The sequence below is a fragment of the Pimephales promelas genome, chromosome 8, assembly GCF_988280905.1.
Source record: "Pimephales promelas chromosome 8, fPimPro1.hap1.1, whole genome shotgun sequence".
Classification (NCBI taxonomy): Eukaryota; Metazoa; Chordata; class Actinopteri; order Cypriniformes; family Leuciscidae; genus Pimephales; species Pimephales promelas.
The window spans coordinates 33,397,009-33,419,915 of NC_142776.1; the positions used below are offsets into that span (position 1 = coordinate 33,397,009).

The 22,907-nt window shown below is 36.2% G+C and overlaps 1 protein-coding gene across 1 annotated transcript; it reads right to left on the reverse strand.

Annotated features, from left to right (window-relative positions):
• Positions 1 to 1,503: 1,503 nt before the first annotated feature.
• ppm1j (protein phosphatase, Mg2+/Mn2+ dependent, 1J) lies at positions 1,504 to 21,038 on the reverse strand. The gene is made up of 10 exons (XM_039692948.2): positions 20,531 to 21,038; positions 14,414 to 14,528; positions 7,974 to 8,300; positions 7,230 to 7,342; positions 6,382 to 6,466; positions 6,124 to 6,242; positions 5,936 to 5,999; positions 5,259 to 5,366; positions 4,557 to 4,708; positions 1,504 to 2,965 (listed from the first exon to the last, which is right to left on the reverse strand). The coding sequence occupies exons 1-10, from the start codon at positions 20,770 to 20,772 to the stop codon at positions 2,818 to 2,820; spliced, it is 1,473 nt and encodes a 490-aa protein (XP_039548882.1). The 5' UTR covers positions 20,773 to 21,038; the 3' UTR covers positions 1,504 to 2,817.
• Between the last annotated feature and the right edge of the window lie 1,869 nt (positions 21,039 to 22,907).

Consider the following 22,907-nt stretch of genomic DNA (forward strand, 5'->3'; position numbering starts at 1 on the left):
TTACTTCTCATCTATTCATTAATGCTGTGTTTTTGGAATTCCTCAACTACACCATTAGCTTGCATAGCCTATTAAATATTTTTTTTATGATACATTGCATTTATGCTCTAGTACTAGGCCTTCGTTTCTGTATAAAAAAAATTTTGACGAATTTTTTTTGGCATATATATATATATATATATATATATATATATATATATATATATATATATATATATATATATATATATATATACTGTATATATAAATACATTTTTTTTTCACATTTCCCATTCATTTCAATGTGGGGTCATATTTACCCCGAAGACCAGAAGTGTAAACATTTTTTTACATACCTTCAGAACAACCAAATCAAGCCCAGTTTTTGTGTGTGTGTAGATAGATAATGTATGAAAAGTCACAAAATCTTATTCCACAGAGATGAAGGGAATAAGGGCTAAATGGGCCGATTGAGGGCTAAATGTGGTAAATGATTATATCAATGTTTCATGACCAAATTGCTGTAATTGTTTCACTGTTTAAATTGTGCTGAAAAGTCTATAATAGACTGTTCCATTGTGACATAATTAATCTAATGTCATATATATTTTAAAATACAATTTAATTTAAAATATCAAAAGTAACCATAAAAATACCTCAATACTGTGACAAAAGATTTCTATTTCAAATAAATGCTGTTCTTTCCAACGTTGTATTCATTAATAGGTTTCCTTCATCAAGGTTTCTGCAAAAATAGTAAGCAACTTTTTTCAGCATTGATAATTGTAAGAAATCTTGAGAGGTAAATCAGCATAAGAATGATTACTGAAGGATCGCATGACACTGAAGACTGGAGTTATATTAAAATTGAAAACTCATTTCACCTGTAATAATACTGTACTTTTGACCAAAAAAAAAAAAAAAAAAAATCCAGCCTTGTTGAGAATAAGAGACTTTCAAAAACATTATGTTTTTAATCGTCTGAATTAGATGACAGTGGTCACTAGGTCACAGTGAATTTGCCAATTAAGACATGTTCCTGAATCCTGGATCAACATATTTTGTTGACCCTGGAACAACATTCCTATCTGAAAATGTAATCCTAACCCCTAAACCTAACCCTACCCACAAATTATTCCTAAAATCAGAGGGAAATGATGGATGAATAACACTGATGTAGAAGCACCTCGACCCGTGGTTGTAAATAAGCCTAAACTTGCCATAACCTGTAAACTTGTCTCAAATCTGATTGGTTGATTGGAATGTTGTTCCAGGATCAACAAAGATTTTGACCCAGGAAACCATTGTACTTGGTGAAATCATGTTCACCCGTGGTCACTATCTGGAACAGCATGTTTTATAATCCTTATTATAGTCTTAATAAGTATCTGTAAATAGCTGCAATTGTCCCGCCACAGCAGGGTGCAGTGGTAGCCCAAATAACAAGCACATCATAAACCAGTAACACTCATTTCTCATTCACAATAGAGCAAATTAATGTAGCACAAAAAAAATAACAACAGGGTCATTATAAAAAGGATAGATTTATTTAGAATCACATCATTTGCAAAGATAGCTCATTTGACAATGAATCATCAATTGAAAGGCATAAATCAATTTATACATGTATTATACAACACAGACACAACACTGACATCGAGTAAAGGAAATAAGGTACATTCAAGGTGTACAAAAAGACCAATGACTAAGTTCAGGATTCTCGGTTTCAGATTTGGATCTACATTGTTTGATTTGCGATTCTTTACTGACACAGTTTCAGACCAAATGAGGTTTTATCTACAGCAAAATAAACAGGTCATTCAGCAGTTCAAGCAATCAGTTCATTTGGGTATAGAAAGCCTGGTGCATGTCAATGATGTTTTAGGTTATTTGTACATGTAGATATTTGTACCGATGTAGAGAAAATGAGCTTGGTTCAACTAGTTTTACAGAAGTGTGATTAATACTTGTTCCAGAATATAGACATTTGCATTGGGTCCGTTTAAAACTATGCCTGACTGAACCCGAAACAGCTGAGATGAACTAAATAAAACTATGCATTCACAGAAAATGCCCACTGTTTTTTGTTGTTTGATTGCATCTTGCTATAGAAAACCTTAAAGAAATAGTTCACCCAAAATGAAAATTATGTTATTAATTTCTCACCCCTGTGTCGTTTTACGATCTCTTTATGAACTTTTTGACGCCAAGTCAAAGTGGTAGTTGCGTAACTGTCAATGGAGGGACAGAAATCTCTCAGTTCATTTGTGAAGATGAACGAAAGTCTTACAGGTTTGTAACGACATTTTTCCTTTTTGGGGTGAACTATCCCTTTAAATTCAGTCAACAGAAACATTCTTTGGAGACCGAACAGTTTGGAAATATAATCAGCAGTTTAAATTACAGCTCAAATGGATTCTGCTACATATAAAGTGCTTCGTTTTTATTTCCCTTGCCATCAGGGCGTTGATGTTTAAGCAGTTTTGGCTTATTCCTTTTGCCACACTGAGATTCAGATTAAAGAATACCCAAACATTATGAGCCCTCCAGTCCCGTACTGACTTGCGGAGGTTTGCGTTCGACAAATCAGAAAGGAGATGGAGAGCGAGAGAAATGGCACTTGATGACGTCACCTCACACCTGACATGGGCTTGACGATATTCATGGTACGACTCGGACGGGGAGAAGGAGGACAAGGGAAAGTTGCATTTAACGTCTCTCATATCCGAGCCATCTGACAGTTTGAAAATGGATTTCTTGGTTTTCCTAGCCCTTTCTCTGGGATGGAGCCAAGGACGTGTCCTGCTGTGCTTGTCCAGTGAAGGCGGACCAACCTAGTCATGTTTCTAACTCTGCCCCGGCCAATGGAATGACAAACGAGGTGATGTCATCACCCGAGCCAAGTCTTTCATTGGGCAGCCGCCAACCTCGCTCCTTCAGGACTCCGCGCGACCGCATCAGGAGGTCTTGTGCTGCTAGAGTGTACCTTTAAAAGCATATAATTACAAACATGACATCATCATTTGAACCATAAAATAAATTAAAAATGACCATAGAGGGCCTAGTCATGACAAACTGTATACTGACATCTGCTGGTGTAACTACTACAACACACCTGATATCAGCAAATCAGCATATTAGAATGATTTCTGAGGGATCATGTGACACTGAAGACTGTGTGTAATGATGCTGAAAATTCAGCTTTACATCACAGGAATAAATTACATATAAACTTAGAAAACAGCTATTTTGAATTGTAATATTTCACAATATCACAATATTATAAATATTATTATTAATATTTAATAATTCTAAAGCCTTGTTTATACCATAGGGTTTACTCGACTCGTCCGCACGAGCGCGAGGCTCCGCTGACTGCGCGCGCACCTCTCCAAACGGACGCCTTTAACCCGCTCAGGCGCGAACTCGGATTCTCACCAGGAATCCGCAGTTAAGTCGTAGTTTGCCGTTTATTAATAGTTTATTAATTGCTAATTCATAAAAGAGTAAATGTAGGTTTATTGGTAGGCTACCTTCACTGCATGTAAACTAGTTAAACAACCTTATTGGAGAATGTTTAAACCTTAATTTTACCAGCAGGGCTTAATTTTACTAGCAGAGCTGAATTCTGCTGATATTGTAAGTTAGGCTTATTTTGTAAATGTATTTAGACAAGTGCAAACTAGGTGCTTAATGCAAATGTGTTCCTGTTCACAAAATGAGATTTTATGGTCGCCCGTCAATGCAAATGTCTCCGTGTATAGAAGGATCATAAACATGATGGTACAGATCGTACCAGTTCGGCCAGATTCGGTGCCACCTCAATGACGTCGATTTTGCCGCGCGCTCTTGCGGACGCGTCGAGTAAACAACGAGGTTTCAGAAGGTAGTGAAGATGGATGACTGCTGCTGCCGCCGCTGCTGCTTTACGTTACAAACAAATATCAAAAGAAAAAGACGCTTTTGGGTACACGATATCCTTAAGAGGAGAAGAGTTGGGAACGCATCTAAACAGTGAAGTCAATGATGTGATAAAAACATTGCCTAGTCAACACCTTTATGTACAACACCTTTTCACTGCAACTTCAGCAATGTTGTCAACTAGCGCTGGATAGCTGAGGTAATTTTTTGTATCTTTCCTCATATCTTTATCGTTATAGCTGTGGTGTGAACTCTGTTATTCTTTAATATGGAGAACGATTTTTAGAATTATATCTTTATAGTTATCGTGCTGGGTGTGAACGGGCCTTAAGAGACCTCTTTCAAAAGCATTAAAATCTTACTAACCTCAAACCTTTTAAACAGTGGTGTTAGTTGGATTTTATTATTTGCCTTTAGTCTGTCAATTTTGTGAATGTGTGGGGAAAAAATGTGTGCGCTTCATTAAGGATTAAGGGTGTCACGATTTCGATTTTAAATCGAAATTTATCTAAATTAATTCACAATCTCGAACTTTGAATTAAAAAATGTAATGGAGGATTTGGAGAATTGTGACACCCCTATTAAGGATGAACTGAAGTGATCTCCAGGAGCTCTACCTGTGATCAGGTCAGTTATGATGTAGAGCAAACGCTCACCTCATGGGATCATTGGGCTCACGGCCAGACAGGAAAGTTGTCACTGCCTCCGCAACATCTTTATCAGTTGTAACGTCCCATAGTCCATCAGTACCCATAACCAGGACATCATTAGGCCCATGTTTGTGCTCAGAGATGTTGTATACCTTGACCTAGATGAGAGCATAATTTTATTCTATTTTCATGCAGTTATGATTCATAATATGCCGTATTATTCAAATGTACACAAAAAACATTTCTTGGAGGTTGTACTGGCCACTTAAAGGGGTAGTTCACTTTGAAATTAATTTTTGGTATGTTTTAGCTTACCTCAAGGGCATCCAAAAAAACGAACTATAAAAAAAAACTATATAAATATATAAATACTGTTTGTTTTCTCACACAAACCGCTCATTTCGTGTCTTAGACCATCAATACTTACATTTATGAGTCATTAAATCATGTTTAATTTGGACTTCTCTGTGCATGCTCTTTGAGGTGGACCCCATATACCTGCATTATATGACTGACAGACAAGAACGGTTTGACCTAAAAAAATCAAAATTGAAAATACTGTGGAAACAAAGACACCTACATCTTGGATGCCCTTGAGGTAAGCTAAAACATATTAAAAATTAATTTCAAAGTGAACTATCCCTTTAAATCAAGATGAATAAATGGGTTTGCAAATATTTTCACATAAATATTCATTTATATACTCACTTCTGGGCAACAGGATAGGAAGGGTTTGATATGAATGTTGGAGTTGTAGACTTTCAAGTCGTGATCCCCTAAACCACGCGTTACTCCAATAGTAGCCATGACTCGAGCCTACGAGCACACACAGTTGGGTTTTCATGCTTTATGGGGCCATTTCATAGACAAAATGATTTTATACTGTACAAACTGAATATGTAATCACCTAACCCTAAACCTACCCAATACAGAAAACTTTCTGCATTATTAGAGTTTCAAAAACAAACATTCAGTATGATTTATAAGTAGTTTTCCTCAGAAAATGTCTGGTATTGCCTTCCTGTGGGTACATTTTGTCCCCATAATGAAGGATATACCTGAACCACAAACACACACACATTTATGTGCCGTCACAGCAAAAGGGCTATTTTATTATATACATACAAACCTTATCAAACAAGACATTATTCTTCCCTACATCTGGCAGAACATTATTGCATTTCCCATTTGCAACACCTCACTTCTCCTGCTTGTAATAAATAGCTGTAAAAACTGTGTGGAAAAAGCTTCAGACACCTTCAATAGATTATATGTTAAATCAGTAACAAATGTTACTGTTACGCAGCTAAAAATAAAATCCATTTACAGAACCTATTCAAGTTAAATAAAAGTTAAATAGAAAAGAAGCAGAATTATATGCTTACCTTTTTCCCCTCCCCATAAATCAACGGGAACTTGAGATCATCTTCTACAATTGTCTTATATGCCCTAAAACAATAACAGGTAATGGTTATGAATGCAATAAAGTAAAATATACATATAGTATCAAAATATAATTTGGTAAAATAGCTGCTGCTATAATTCATAACTCTTATGTGTGGCTCATAATTACCAGCCAGTCATTGTGTGGTCTCTGTAGAGCATTTTCTTGCCGAGTTCCTTGTGTTGGATGCGTCTGGGGAATTCCATATGTGTAAACTCGTTCCCAAGCAGCTCCGGTTTGAGGAAGCCCTAGACAAAAGAGACACAGACATGATGTAAGTGTTATAGAACTGATGACATAAAATTGTAATGGAGCAGTCACACAGGATAATGAATAAACAGAATTTACAATGGGAATTCCATTGGGACAATAACACGGGTGACTCACGAGGTACTGTAGGCGTTGTCTTTCACTTTCTGGTGTGAATTCATTGGACATTGGGATGACCTTATTGTTGTGGACAATTATGGCTCTGTGGGGGAATAATATTATTTAAGGCGATTGTATTATGTATTATACAACCTACAGAAACACTGAATGGTAAATAGCAAGAAATAAATGTATGCAGTGATGCATTATTTTGATATTTCTCATTCATTGCTAAAATCCCCAAGATGATCATGATGGGTAACTGTCACAGAAATTGAGTCATTTGGAAACATCCAGGCAAGGTAACATCTTTGCAAAATTAACACAGATATCACCGTTTCTCCCTAGAGACAAATTTATGTAATCTTTTCCTTTCAAGCAATAACAATTTCCTCCAACTTTCATTATAAAAATCAGTTTACTGTGGCAAATATAATACAATGGCCTTTTACAATGACATTACACTCATTAAACTCTTATGAAATGAAAGTTCACAGCTTTAAAGTCAATGAATCTTGTCAAGATTAGAGTCGAGGTTTACAATCATCATGGGGTTTCACCTAAAAATATCAAAATTGAAAATACTGCGGAAACAAAGACACATCTACTAAAACATATCAAAAATTAATTTCAATGTGAACTATCCCTTTAACCCCTAGGCGACATACATATAGCAATTGTAAGTCGCTTTGAATAAAAGCGTCAGCTAAATGAATACATGTAAATGTAATACCAAATTATTTTGTATAATTAACTTTTTGATTGTACATTTCCTTCTTTTATCTAAAGATAAAGACCATCTTCTGTAAGCCTGATCATATAACATGCACATTTAATCACTGTACGTTTTTTTAAAGGCGTCTTACCTGCTGTCTCCTGCGTTTGCTACATAGAGTTTCCCCATCAAGTGAATTGCCATTAAGGCACAACAGCCACCAGAGATACTGTAAGATTCTTTCTCCTTCTCGATCAGGTCGTCCTGTTGAATGGCACAACACAAACTCAGTATTTTCTTCTGTTTGCAATGCATACATCTGCACAACATTCAGCAAAATTTGAATTCTATTTCTCTTATTCGTGCCAGTAAAACATGGATGATAGTTCTGACAACATGAATTCTGTCCTTTGTTGAAATAAAAAAAAAACAACAAATAAATGAAACAATAAATGATCACTTTTACAATTAAATATCACAATAAAACAATACATAATAATATGATTTTTTATTTTATTTTTTAAAGAACATACAATATGCCATGCTTTAGGGGGGCGTGTCTTAGCGCGTTGTGCACCCGCTACATTATGGCCAGGCATGCGCGCTTAAAACAGCATTATGAATAACGCGCAAAAACCTTTAGACTAGGTTTTTACTAGACAGTGGCGGAATTGTTTTCTTGAACTGCAAAATAGCACGCACGCCACCTTTTTGCGTCGACCCGCCCAGGAAGCGCAAGTTCAATTCCTAGTTTACCGACGTGCGTCTGTGGAGGGAAAAGCCCGCCATAGGAATTAGACATGCGTCAGTGTACAAAGTCATTTGCGCTGGGTGCAAGATAGGGCCCTATGTGATACAGTAGATGCAGGTCTATCTTATCTCTTACAGTTCTCACCATCTGTTTGAAGGCGGTCTCTATGATGCCCATGACCAGGCTCTCCACACTGATGTCCTTCTCCATGTGGAACCGCGGCTCATCCGGGGGCCCGTCCTGGTCCTCTCCATCTAGGCAGGCCCCTTTCTTCGCCTCAGCCTGGAAGGGGCTCCCGTTCTTGGCCAGGCAGATAGGCGGAGGGCAGTTTTGATTTTCTAGAAGATGGGCGACATCGCAAAGCCGATCACGGATGATCCGGTGGAGAATTTTGGACGCCATGAGAGCAGCACCAGAGCCAGCGTGTCCATCAAACACTCCCCAGAAGTGTATGGGAATGCCTGAGATGTCCTGAAGGAATGAGGAAGAGGAGAAGGTGTGTGATTTCTGCATCATTAGTGGCATGAAATAGAATTACAAAAACAATATCTTTCCTCCTACACTGAATGTCATAGTTCAAACAATCAGGTAGCTTCACCCCAAAACTTATGCAATTGGGTGAGCCACGTTTACCAGTTGAAACACAGAGATTTTTTTATTTATAATATTTAATATATTCTAACAAATATTGTTTAAAATAATGGCACTTTACAATAAGGTTTCATTTGTTAACATAAGTTAATGTATTAACTAACAATGAACAATATTATTTTTCAATTTATTAACCTTTGTTAATGTTAATAACAATATTCATGTTAGTTCACAGTGCAATTAATTCATGTTAAAATACAAATGTTGTACTAGTATTGTTCATTGTTAGTTCATGTAAACTAATGTATTTAACTAATGTTAACAAGTGAGACCTTTTTGTAAAGCAACCAAAATGTTTTAAAATTTGCAATATTTTATATAAATATTAGGGCTGTGCAAAAGTTAATTGCGATTAATCGCATCCAAAATAAAAGTCTGTTTTACATAATATATTTGAGTGTGCTGTATATAATTATTTTGTATATATAAATACCTATGCATGCATGCATATATTTAAGAATTATTTGCTCTTAAATTCTGTATATATATATAAATACATAATCTATATTATATAAATATAAATATTTTATATAGGAATAACACATTTTCTTAAACATATACATGCATGTGTGTGTATTTATATATACAAAATAATTATATACAGCACACACAAATATATATGTAAACACAGACTTTTATTTTGGATGCGATTAATCGCAATTAACTTTTGCACAGCCCTAATAAATATGTATGTATACTTTTCTCTTATTTACTTTAATCTTATTTACTAATATATATATATATATATATATATAAATAATACAAATATTTATTTTAAAATTATTAGTTAAAATGATTTATTTTCTCAGAATTACTAAACAGCTGTTTAGCGTCAGTGTCAGTAAAGAAAGATGCTCTTTATTTGAATGCTTTAAGTTTTTAATATATGCTCATAATGTTGCAGTACCAGCTTCTACCAGTAGGTTTAAACTGGATCATGACAACTAGCTGAACCTTGACCTCTTAGTTCAAACAATTGGTGCAATGTTTTCAAATAGCCAAACTGTTTGCACACTTCGGGAACTCAAACTACCAGTGGCTTTCACATCATGCTGGAATAGGAGAGACTGTATTGTACATTGCAAAAAAAAAAAAAAAAAAAAAAAATCTATGCGCTTCCCCTTTAATTATTGACTAGTGAAAAGTGGTTTTAAATCAATAATACTAGCAGGCTAATCGGATTTATGGGACATAGGTCATTTACACAATTTAGAAAAAGTTCTACAAAAACAGTAGAATGCCACAATGGACCAATCAGTATCAAGTATTTCATAGTCACATAAGACGGCACAATAACATGCAAAGCCTTTTTAAAACCACAAGGGGGCATCTCGACACTTTCTACAGCTTTCCTAGAAATACTCTCCATTCTTAATTTCCTGTCATTACCTGTTGACAAGATTACACCCGCTCAATCATGTCAGATCAGCCGGGAAAGCCTGTGACAGCAGAAAATGTCTGTGGCTGGATCTCTGTTTCTAAAGAGCAAGAGATCCACGTCAAGTGAATATGTGTTCTTTTTATCTTTTTTATCTGCCTGTTTGTCTGACTCTTGCAGACAGGCAACACAGCAGATGATAGGATGATGTAATTGATTTAGAAGAGTTGAGAGAGGGTATTAAGTGGGGGAGGGCAACGTCACGTGACTTAAGCAGAGGCGAAAGAGAGACAGAAGTCACTGTCCTGGTTAATAACCTCTCGTGAGTAAATACTGCTGGAGATTACCAGTCCATCTCTGATTGTTTGAAACCACCCCCGCAAATGAAATAAAACGAGAAAATAATTGTTTCTCGTAAACATCAATGAGATTAAATAGGGAGTAAATTGAGGTAAATAATGTCCTAGCAACCATATAGCAACAAAAAAAAAAAAACACTGGATAGAAATGCCCTGGAAATACACTAGCAACTCTATTGTAATGCTATGGCAACTATCCACAAATCCTTCCCTTAATCAAATTAACTTGAACTATATTTATTTTTTCCAAGTAAACCTAAGCACATTATAAGTATACATTAAAAAATAAATTAGTACTGTACATATAATATCAATGTACTAGTAGTCTACTTTTAAGTGTACTATTTCAAAACATCTTGGGACTGGATTGGCTCATTTTTTGTGTATAAATGTATATTTTAAGTGTGATGCTGTGCCCAAAATTGCATACTCTCTTGAGTAGGTCCTTATTTTTAATAACTAATTACTCCACACCTGCTAAAATAAAATTATGTTCTATATATTATGAGTCTGTATATGCACCTACTCTTTTAAAAATACTTTGAATTCGGACATAATTATTTTGTCACATACTGTTTTTCGGCTGCTATGAAGTAGGGAAGTATGCAGCCTACGAGTAGTAAACTTTGAGTATACAACTACGTTTTTCATTTGTACTGCAACTATACTACAAATGAACGTATAGGTATACTGATAGTTTATACTTGAAGCACATTTTTTAGTTTATGAAAGTATGAAAGAAAGAACAAAAATAATATATAGTAAACTAAACTATAAGTATCATGTTCCTATTTAGGTATTCATTTTTATACTTGAAATATACTTTTAACTGTACCTTCACTCTTTCCTTACCAGCGTATTTAAAAAAAAAACGTTCTCATCGAGCGGATAATACTTAATTATACGTTTAAGTATAATTACTGAAGTACAAGTATACTTCGAGTACAAGTAAAGGCCAAATATACCTAGACTTTTCTGTCAGTTTAAGTCAAGAGATTTACATACAGTATATTTTTGAGAAGTACATAAAGATTAGACTGGAGATTTAATTGTTTTTATACTTCTACAGTTTAAAAAAGCATACTAATAGCACACTTGAATTACCTTTTTTTTGTAGGGGTAGCAACTTGCTAAAAACACTTGAACTGCATAGAAATGCGTGCCATTGCAACTACCCATTACACCCTTGCAAACATACAGCAACATGCAATATTACATATTTTCCTAGAATTGTGGTGGTAAATTGTACATTTTCTCCAGAAAAATATTAAAAATAAATGTAGTTCTGAATTTGTCAACAATATAGATCAACTATTGTCTCACTTATTTCTATTTTTAATTTCTTCTGTGCAATTTTAGGAGAAACATGAGATACTTGAAAATAAGTGAGAATGGCGTCAGTCAGTCTACTCTACACAATACCAAATCCTCCCTTGAACAGATGTAACAATCCTTCTTACTGTCAATGCAATATTATCTAAGGAGACGTTTTAATCAACCAGACTTTAACGGCTTTCCAAAAAATGTGTCATTTTGAGGTAAGACGGACGGGGCATAAGGGTCGACTGCAGATGAGGATCAGCATACAAACACAAACACACACTTTGAAGGCCATAAGCCCAGGATAGGTGAAAACATGTGACCATATCACATGATCAAAACTCTCACAGAAAAAAAAAAAAAGTTTCACTTCAACATGTTCACCAAGACAAAAAGGCCCTTTTGAAAGTGAGCTTGTATTGGAAACTTCAATGGAGGGAGAATTTTCGAATGACACAACGGTCACTATCATGACACTATTCAACAACAACAGCAGGTCGTTTCGTGTGTAATGCATCATTACACATGCACAGTACTTTACAGTTTTAGTTTTCAATCCGAGCAAGTGTTTACATATCCTGGTGAATGGATTAGAAAAGGCTTAAACCACCCCTTCCAATCCCAATGAAATTTTAATCGCATTTGGCCAATTCATTCAAACTGACATCAATTCCGAATTCACTACTAGTCCGATTAAAATGATGGTCCATGTAAACGCAGCTACTACCAGCTTTTGTAAGCAGCTGCTCTATGTCTGACTTAGAAAAGAGTAGTATGATTGTGATTGAAAGTTATTTTACATTTATAAGGATGCCTGAATTATGCTTTGCCTGACATTTTAAAGTCAGCACGATGGATTTTTCTTCCCTAATGTGACATATATATGAGTGAAACGGCTTCTCGAACAAGAAAAAATGAAGGGCGGGACTTCATTTTAACTTTTCTTTAAATTTAGATTTCAAATGAATGTGCTCAGCAACAGATGCCAGAGCTCAATGGGATCACCAGGGTCAGCGAGCTGAGCGTCCCTCAGAAAGCTAAATCTATCATAATCTTACCTAAGACCAGTTTTGTCCAGTTCAATTGATCCACAACAACTGCGTTGCAAAAGTAAATCAGTGATCTTTTTTATATAGATGTTCATAAGTATTGATACCAAGGATTGAAGCGCTCTAGAGACTCACCTCACTATTGATTTTAACCCTCTGGAGACTAAGCCCTTTTTGGTCCGTTTTCTCTGTTTTTACATTTGGCCTTATAAACTATATGTAATGAAGATGGAACACTATGGCTGTGTCCGAAATCTCCACTCAAACCACTACTCGAGTAGAGCACTATATAGTGAGCTCACCAGCATAATAGAAACACCACTTTCGGACACTACTCGATCGTCTCTCGGCGCCGTTGATTACGTCATTGCTGTCGCCCCTCCGTCTTTTTTTACGATCAGCGCAATGCATGATGGTATGTAGGGCTTGGGTTAGTGACCATCGGTTGTACTCTACTTTTCAAAATGCATTCTGGGATACATTGAGTGGACTATATAGGGTGTAATAATCATCACCATACATTCGGACAGCACTACAAAATGGCAAGGTCACTATATAGTCCACTATATAGTGAGTAGTGGGAGATTTCGGACACAGCCTATGTGTTTGGTATCTATGGATTCAGAAGACCCTAAGCTAACATAAGCATGCATGTAATGTGTTTATAAAGGAAGTATGAGTGAAAAATTTACAATATACTAGAGAATTTCAAAAACGGAAATTCGATTTTTGTCATTTATTTCTGAAAATCACACAACAATAGTGAACAGTTTTTGAGCAAAAAATATATTTGTCAAAGCCTTTGCTTGGCAGACATGTGTAATTGTTAAATAAAATGTGTAAAGAACAATGAAAAATCTAACTTTATTTACAAATAGTCCCAGGCGTTTTTCGCGATTAATCGCATCACAAAATAAAAGTTTGTGTTTACATAATATATGTGGGTGCACTGTGTATAATTATTATATATATATAAATACACACACATGCATGTATATTTAAGAAAAAAAATATTATTTATATATAAAATATTTATATCTATATATAATATAAATTATATATAAATCTATATACAGTACATGAAAATATTTCTTAAATATATGCAAACATGTGTGTGTATTTAAAATACACAGTTCACCCGCACATATTATGTAAACAAACTTTTATTTTGGATGCGATTAATCGCGATTAATAGTTTGACAGCCCTAATATATATATATATATATATATATATAATTCTTCTGTCTCTCTCTCATATAAATCTCATCGCGCTATCGCTCCGTAAAGCCTTGTTTATACTCGACACATCCGTTCGCTTTCTGTCGTCTCCTCCACCACTCGACGCTGTTTGCGTCATATCCCTTACTATATAGTCCCACCCCTTGCAAGGCTACAGAGTTCTCCGATTTGCTAGAATACGTCATGGTAACCTTCCCCTGATTGGGTAAGAAAAATATTTCTCCATCGGCAATTTTTCCATTGGTTGTTGCACGTGAATCTGCCCAACAACATCGATTTCATTGGCCTTTGACGGTGTGTATACAAGTCAGGTATCGGTTATCACTGTTTTCAGCGGAATCTGAGGAAGACGGCAAAAAAGGCCGCACCTCTCTATCATGAATAGTTTTTAAAATAAGTACACATAATTATGTAATTTTGGGCGGTACCGCCCAATCCGTCCCCAGGGGGTTAATAGAGTTTGATATTAGAATGTATCTTTCAGTATTCAAACGCAATTTTTTTATCCAAACCAATAATGATGACAGTGACATCGCCACAAAACTGTTCAGCTGCGTCCTCATGATGTTGTGTCGTAGACCAACTTACCCCACCCTCCTCCAACATGGAGCAGCGCTGATGCTTGCTACTCATCCTCCTAACATACATCAGCTCACAGGAAGCCAGGTCTTCATTCAGCATGCTCTTCCCAGCATTTATCACCCTGAGAGAGACACACAATTATTAGTGTCATTTATTTATTCTCCTATATGTGTGTACAAGTAGGAGAACACCTATTTTACGGCTAAATATCATTTCTATTATGATGGCAGTCTAACATGAAGAGAAACATAAGCCATTATTTCCCAAATCTGGATTATAAAAAGCCATACTCTTCCTAATCTGCTGAGAGCAGTAAGATGCTTCAGAGGCCACAGTCATGAGATCTGATGAGATATTTATATAAATGTAAGGGGTTTCTTTTCAAAATATTCAATATTTCTTCTACAAATCCCTACGCGCTAATAAAAAATGTATAATTATGTACATTTGTCTGTCAAATCATACATCATATACACACACATATATAAAAATACACACATTTTGAGAGAAAAATGTTAGCTAAGATGCATTTCAACCAGCCTACTTTAAGCATACTTAAAATTGGGATGTTGGAGACGTACTTCGAAAGATTTTTGAGCAATATACCCATAACAATAATCCAAGCATAATAGTACATCATTATGCTATACACTCTTTTTTTTCGTTTAGAATCAGCTGACAAAGCCCCACTGTAGCTACTTTCAAAAGAGGAAGTGTCTCATTGTAGCAACTCAAGTTCCTTCTTCTGAAGGTACAATTTCTTTACTTCTGCCACATTAGGTTTCAACATAATGTGATTTCTTTAAATGAAAGTAACACACATTAATGGAAGAGAAGCACAACCGTTGTGGATGCAAAAGAAAAAGAAAGCAGAACTAACTAACTTAATTATCTGTGGAAAATACAGAGTAGAGCAAAGAGCTGAAGTCACAAAACAACCCTTTATTAGAAAGGCTTACCACCACTAGTGTTATTCTCTCAGACCAAACAACTAGCAACAAGCAACTAGCATTTCCTGTCTCAGGTGACTGGTTAACTGACAATGGTTTCCTTTCTCAGACCCTCTCATTTCATTTATCCTTATGAAAACATTTTAGGGTCAGGTTTGGCTGATTAACTAGACCAGAACTACACCATTCTGTAGGGAAAAAAGCATTTCTATTAATTGACTGTGTGTATAAAAAAATTATAAGCAGTTTTTCCAGTGGATTTTTGATCATTTTAAGGAGTGATTAACTCACATGGCATTTAAAAAACTGATGCTGGACGGTGTGCATTATATTAGTAAACTCTAAATGTGAAAAAAAGTAAGTTTCACATTGTTAGTCTGAAAATCTGAGAAGAGTTTTATTAATGCAGTTAATAAAGTTTAAAACATAGGCTACACTACCATCAAATATCCTTCCTCAAGCAATAACCTTCAATATCCTTTAAGAAAATATGAATATTTGCATTTATAAATGCATTTAGCTGTATCTTTGCATTCCTGTGAGCTCAGAAGAGAGATGCAGTTTCAATACCATATAACTCGAAAAACCTGATGAGCAATTCTTCACCTCCACCCACTGTGCTTAATAATAGAGAATAAATGGGCACTTTTTATGGCACTGTTGATCTTGAATTCTGCCTCCTATCTTAGTTGTCAAATAGATTAAGAAATATGAAAAGCAAAGAGTATCCTATTTGACTGATTAATATTGTTTGCAGTTTGCACCGACCCATCCTTCAATATCCACACAGAAATGTGCCATACAAACAGTTTAGGTCAAACTGAAATGCAGTGTCAGCAAGCTAATTAAAGCGGTCATTGAAACTGAAACATCTAAACTCACTAACAGACTTGCTGGTTGTTGGGCGACTAAAAGATTAAAAGTGTTGAGTCGATAATTATAGTTCACTTGCACATACATGTATTGACATGAATTCATCTATTGTGGTGTGGGTGAATGCTGGATCTGCTTGACTTTGCCAGCTTGGCAGCACCATGTTCATAGAAAGCCAATCTACATGAGCCACAGTGGTTGACTCAGTAATATCTTAGAGAATAAGTGTGTGTTGGGGGATCTGAAGAGTCTGTAGTTGCCATTAATCTACAGCCAACAACGTGTCTTTGAGAGACCAACAGAGTTTTAAAGTCAACATGAAACAGAAGTTATGATCATCTTTTCTTTCTTGTTGTCATGTATATCCAAGTAAAACGGCGTCTTGTACAAGAAAAAAATGTAGGGCGGGACTTGATTTTGACCATAGGGAACTGATTGCGGTTTGCTATTGGTCGATCTTATGTGAGTGACAGGTTGCCCCGCCCTCACGTCAATAAACATGTCATCAGAGAAGAGATGCAAGTGGGAGGGGAAGTTCTTCTGATTGAAGGATATGAGGGTACATGAATAATGATGGATAAATTAGTGATTAAAGGTTCTCTAAGCGATGTCGGGTGATGTGACTTCTTGTTGACGTTTCAAGTATTTTCAAACAAAACGGATGCTAGATAGACCCTCCCTCCTCCTCATCTGCACTGACCCCCCAAACCCCACCCCCAGGGCCTTCTTGTCAGTTATTGGCTGGAACAGTCTGTTATGTTTCAAGGAGCGGGTTGCCGCAGTTTGTTTTTGTTGCCATTTGTGGAGCCTGGGTTGTCTGCATAGACCGCGTTTTTTACAGTGTGTTTAGGGGACAGGCAGCTAGCGGATAGTGAGGAGATGTTTGCTGTATGTGACAAAAAAAGGTTTGGGCCTAAAAAACGTGTGACATCGCTTAGAGTACCTTTAATGACACAATCTTTATTTTTGCAAGCACTGTCCCTTAAAGGGATAGTCCACTTTTTTTGGAAATAGGCTCATTTTACCACTCGCCCAGAGTTAAACAGTTGGGTTTTACCGTTTTCAAATCCATTCAGCCGATTTTCTGATATTTAGAAGAATATCAGTAACCAGACAGTTTCTGGTCTATTAGTATATTTTTTCCTACTATGGAAGTCACTGAGACCAGAAACTGTCTGGTTACTGATATTCTTCTAAATATCAGAAAATCGGCTGAATGGATTTGAAAACGGTAAAACTCAACTGTTTAACTCTGGGAAAGTGGTAAAATGAGCCTATTTCCAATAAAAAGTGGAGTATCCCTTTAAGACTGTGTATCAAGAACTAGTCTGACCAACTGTCTAGAAGTTAGCTGTTATCCGTCATATTTTTTGGATTCAAATGTAACTGACTTAAAGGGGTACTTCACCTCTGGAAAGATGTATTTAAAATGGGTCATTAATGTAGAAGAAATGTGAAATTATTATAAGTTGGAGCTTTCTAGACATGAAAGACAACAACTCCCAGAATGCACTTGCTTCACTGCCCTAGGAGGCCACGCCTACCAGTAACAGCGCAGTAGTTAAACAACAAGTCTAGGCTACTAGTGAGACCCTGTGATGAGTCTGCCCGAAAATGTGTTTCGAGATCGCCCAAAATGTCCGGGATTCGGCTTTTGCGTTCTACAGTCGCCGTTCATTGTTTACTGTGGCGAGCGGGACGAGTGAGGGCTGCGGGAGAACGAAGCAGGATTATCGATGAGTGACACCTGTGAGACGCACCGGTCTCGTATCTCTCACGGAGGAGCGGGAATTTTCTTAGCAATGTTAAAACGCACATCACTTGTTTTGCGTTCATGTAAACACTACATTCAGATTCACCAATCAGAATGAATTCAGTTAGATTGTGTATGTAAACAATGAATGGCGACTGCAGAAAACAAAAGCTGAATCCCGGACATCGACGGCCGGACATGTCTGGAAAAAGGGCATGGTAACACCTACTACTCAGCTTTCTCCACAGAACAAGAGCCTGCTAGCTTAGCTTCCAAAAAAAAAAAAAAGATGGCTGACACTATGTGTAATCCCAATCCTCCATATTGCATCCGTCTGCATATTCAGTAGCTTCGTCCATATTTTTAAGAAGTTTCTGCTGGTGAAATCAGACGCACTGGCACTGATCTGTGATTGGTCTGTTAGGGCATTAGGCCCAACCCCCTATGGGTGGGTTTGAAAGGGTGGGATCTAGTGCTTGTAGTCTTTACAGAAATCCCCCCAAGAAATCCCCAAAATACGATTTTTGCATCATTGTAGGAGGAAGTGAAAAAGTTAAATAGCGGATTTCTCTCATCTCAGGGGAAAATGAGAGAGTGTTGCATGTCCATTCAATAGTATGACTGGCTTTCTAATAATGGAAAGCTTAATGCAAATGGGTGGAGTGTCCCTTTAAAATTATGACCTGTCTCAAAGACTAAAGACTGCTGTAGTGGTCTGACTCTGAAGCCTTACTGGGAACCAGACTATTTTGAATCTAAAGAATCGGTTGCTCCAGTTTATAAAACCTATTTGAATGATTCATTTATGAATCAAACTGATATGGCTCCATGATTCAAATGATCTGGTTAACATCTCACTGCAGGAAAAGACTATCAATGAAGATTAACTTCAATTTTGGTGTATTTGGTCCGTCTTCTTCAGAACATATCACACACGACGTGTGGAACACCTCCACGATACTTGCATGGGCCTTTTGCTTCCTCCTCACAGCTTGAAAGCTTTAGTCTTAAATTACCTGTAATTGCATGGAAAACAGCAACTATACAATCTTCTCTTTTTGTGTTTTTCTAGTAGCACATTTTACTCCATAAATCACGTTAGAAGTAAAATGTGAAGAATGTTGACTTGTTGACTTGTTGAAAATCGAGGATTATAAAAACTTTTACCTGTTTGTTAGCCTGTGTATGTGAGCATATGCTAATGCTAACAGCTAAAAAGTATTTTTGTTTCCACACTTAAGAAATTATGCTCAGTTTCAAATGCTGTCATCACGCGGCCCCTGACAAAGTTCTCCTCTTGTACTTTAGTTAATAATAGATGAAATAACCAGAGGCTAACTGGGCATATTTTAGCATCATGGGGGCCTGTTTTCTCTCTAACTCTTCTTCACACTGGGGCTGGGCGCTCTCTATATGAGTCACATAAATATGGCAATTTATCCCAAACCACCTAACATTTATAATCATTAATTTGAGGGCATGACTCCAGACTGCATCATCTCACTGGCTTTGATCTTGGGCCACTTATGCAAGTATGGTCTTGATCTTCACTTAAAAGATCACGCCTGATCACGCCTGGCGAAAGTCAGGATTCTCATCCCTTTACCAATACATTTCTATGACTTTTCTATTTGCTTATAAATAATGAATTTTATGCTCCAGTTGCTAAAATGTATACACTGATAATGCAGTTGTATTTTTATCAGAAATGTTTTTACCAAAAAAGTCCTTTATCACACATCAATAACATCCTAGTTGTTCCAAACCTGTATGAATCTTTTTCTTCTGAAGATAATATATTTGAAGACCAAACAGTTGACGTTAGCCACTGTACTTTCCCCTCCATACTATGGAAGTCAATGCCCACTGAGTGTCAACTGTTTGGTTACCCACAATCTTCAAAATATCTACTTATAATTTTTTGGGTGAACTATCCCTTTAAATATACCATCATTCAAACATGACTTGAATGCATTAATATGACGCCCTAATGCATCACTGGAGCTCAGGACAATGTTCCCAGGTGCCTCCTGTGACAGCAGCCCAGAAGCTGAGCATTAACTAGAGGAATTCCTTTATGTTCTTATACATTTCCATGACTCTTTTAGGCCTGGTGCAGCTTTTTAAAGCTGTATGTTGTCTCAGATGCACAGCAGGTAGCGAGAACACACTGTCCTGTGGTAAAAAGTACTCACTGTACTGTGGTAAAGATGCATTCAATGACTACTATAGGGTCTCCATTAGTAAAGCTATACATGTATAACCTGAAATATGCAGCCTTTTTATATTCAGATGCAAGATTCATTCACGTGAACTGTAAGCTGCGTCATCATCCGTGCAGTTACAACACATTTCAGTGAAAACATTCCAACATTCCAGCTGACTCTAGAGCGCTTAGAGGAGGATGAGGATGGTGATGATGATAATGAGCCATTGCCCTTGGTTAGGTGTGACATATAACCTTCCTCAGTAATGACGTCACGTCAACCGTACATAAACCAACAATTCATGGTATGCGCATCTTAGACATACAAAAACACGACTCACTCCGCGTATCCCGTTCGCCAAGGCAGCCTGCTGTCTCTACTGAGCGTGATGACCGGTCTGGACGCGTGTTCGGTGGAGTACTGCAGCAGCTCCGGGGTCAGGTCCAGAAACTCGGGGCGGCCGTAGGGGAAGCGCGGCGGGAGCCCGTCCGTGCCGCCGTTCTGCGCGGATCCGTGCGGATGGCTGTGCGGGATAATTCCCCCCACCAGGGAGGACATGGCATTTTTAACTTTGCTTATCATCGCAATGAAATATGTGACATCAGCGGCGCGCGAGGAACGGCGATCTTAACAATATAATAACACTACACGATCCAAGCGGTAAAAACGAAGTAGTTCAGTCGCGATGCAGGAAGCGATTGACCCCATGTGACGATTTGACAGAGAATGTTTTCCTCGTCGAAAAAAAAGAATCGTCTCCCTGCAGAGTGTGTGTGTATCATCACCGAGAGGCTTATATCCGCCTATGGCACGGAAGATGTAAGCGCTGCCTACACTATAGCACTCTCAGCCGGCAGCCTGTGAATGTACACTACACACACCGTCCGAATTATACAATGCCTACCGAGGGGCCAACTATTATAAAGGAATTTCGTCTTTTTTAAATATTTTTTTTATTATAATAAATTTAACAGATACATTTTAAACCCTCTACTGTCTCATCTATATCCGTGTTAATTGTTATTAATTAATTAATGTAGCCTATTCAACTTATTAGAGCACTGTCATTTTTGCTACAACCTACCATGTAAATAAAACATAAAAGTACCTATAGTTGACACAACATGCTGATTTATTAAATGTAAAATATGTCAAATGTAATGTAAACAAAACCCAATAGAGGCAACAGACCAGGCTGATATAAAGGAATAAAAAACAATATTAATACAGAAAAATCATTTTAATGACAATAAATATTGTAGAACAGGTTATAACACCATTAAGGTCCTAAGCAAAACTTTCAAAGCATGGTTCTTTATGGAACCTTATAAAAAGGGTTCTACTTACACTCTAAAAAGTTTAACCATGGTTTACATATTTTTTTTATTTTATTTTTGGTGAAACATTTTTACACTTTATATATATATATATATATATATATATATATATATATATAGTAATATTGATATGGCGCAGTGGATAAGACACAAGCCTTTGGTTTGAGAGACAATATTTTATATATATATATATATATATATATATATATATATATATATATATATATATATATAGTTGTTGTTGATTTAATTTAAGCAGTGAAATAAATTACATACACTATATGAACTGAATATAAGTAAAAAATTAAGTAGATCTGAGAACTGCATTTGGTACATTAACAAATAAAATTGAGTAAAACCATATTAAAAAAAAACCAATATGTATGAGTAATATCAACTGTTTTTATTTTTGAGTAATATTAAGTTTTTCAATTCCTTTAAACCTTTGTAAAAAATATTCCACACAACCACCGGTACATGACATTGGCCTTTATTGTCGATGAGTACAGCAATAACGTTTTAGCATAAACAATATTGCCTACATATAATCTCATGTAACAAACATTCGATGTTCAGAGATTTTATCAAGTTAATAAAGTTAACTATTACGGTGATATTTACTAAGCACTGAATTATTTTTTAGAGTGAAAGGGTTCTGCTATTGTTACAAGCCGAAGAACCCTAATTTGGTACTGTTTAGCTTCTTAAAGGGATACTCCTCTGTTTTTTCATATTAAACTATGTTATTCCCTTAACTAAGATGAGTTGATGCATACCATTCTTGTCTCAGTGCGTGCGCTCAATCGCTCTGGCGCGCGAGACACTGTAAAAAATGATCGTGATTTTAGCGGTAAAACTGTAAAAATGCTACAGTGCAAAACTGTTAATTGGTAAACAGAATGTTTCCTTATACTATGTATGCTAAATCACTGTGATAGATCTAAATGGTACATTTAATGTAATTTTACTGTAAAATACCGTTAGATTTACAGTTTTTGGAAGTGAAAAAGAAAAACTCATTGTATAATTTACAGTGAAATTCACTGATGTTTTTTGTTGAAATAACTGTTTCTTCATAGTTTAGGTTTTTTTTTTTTATTCAGTTATGTGCATTAAGGTTTTATGTTACATGCAAATGTTGTTAAATTAGTGTCTATTGCATTTTTTTAATTTACCATAATGGTGATTTAATGTTGTGCGAATGACACTGCAGCTTCTAAATAGCAGGTCTAACAATTTTGTTAGCTGCTTGTGTTGAGCTTTGATTGATCATGTGACTCTCATCACTATTGTGATTGGTGGTTTTCAGTGTATTACAATAGTACAAAACAGATATTAGTACTTAAATATGTCTGTAAATTAACATTATATCAGATAATG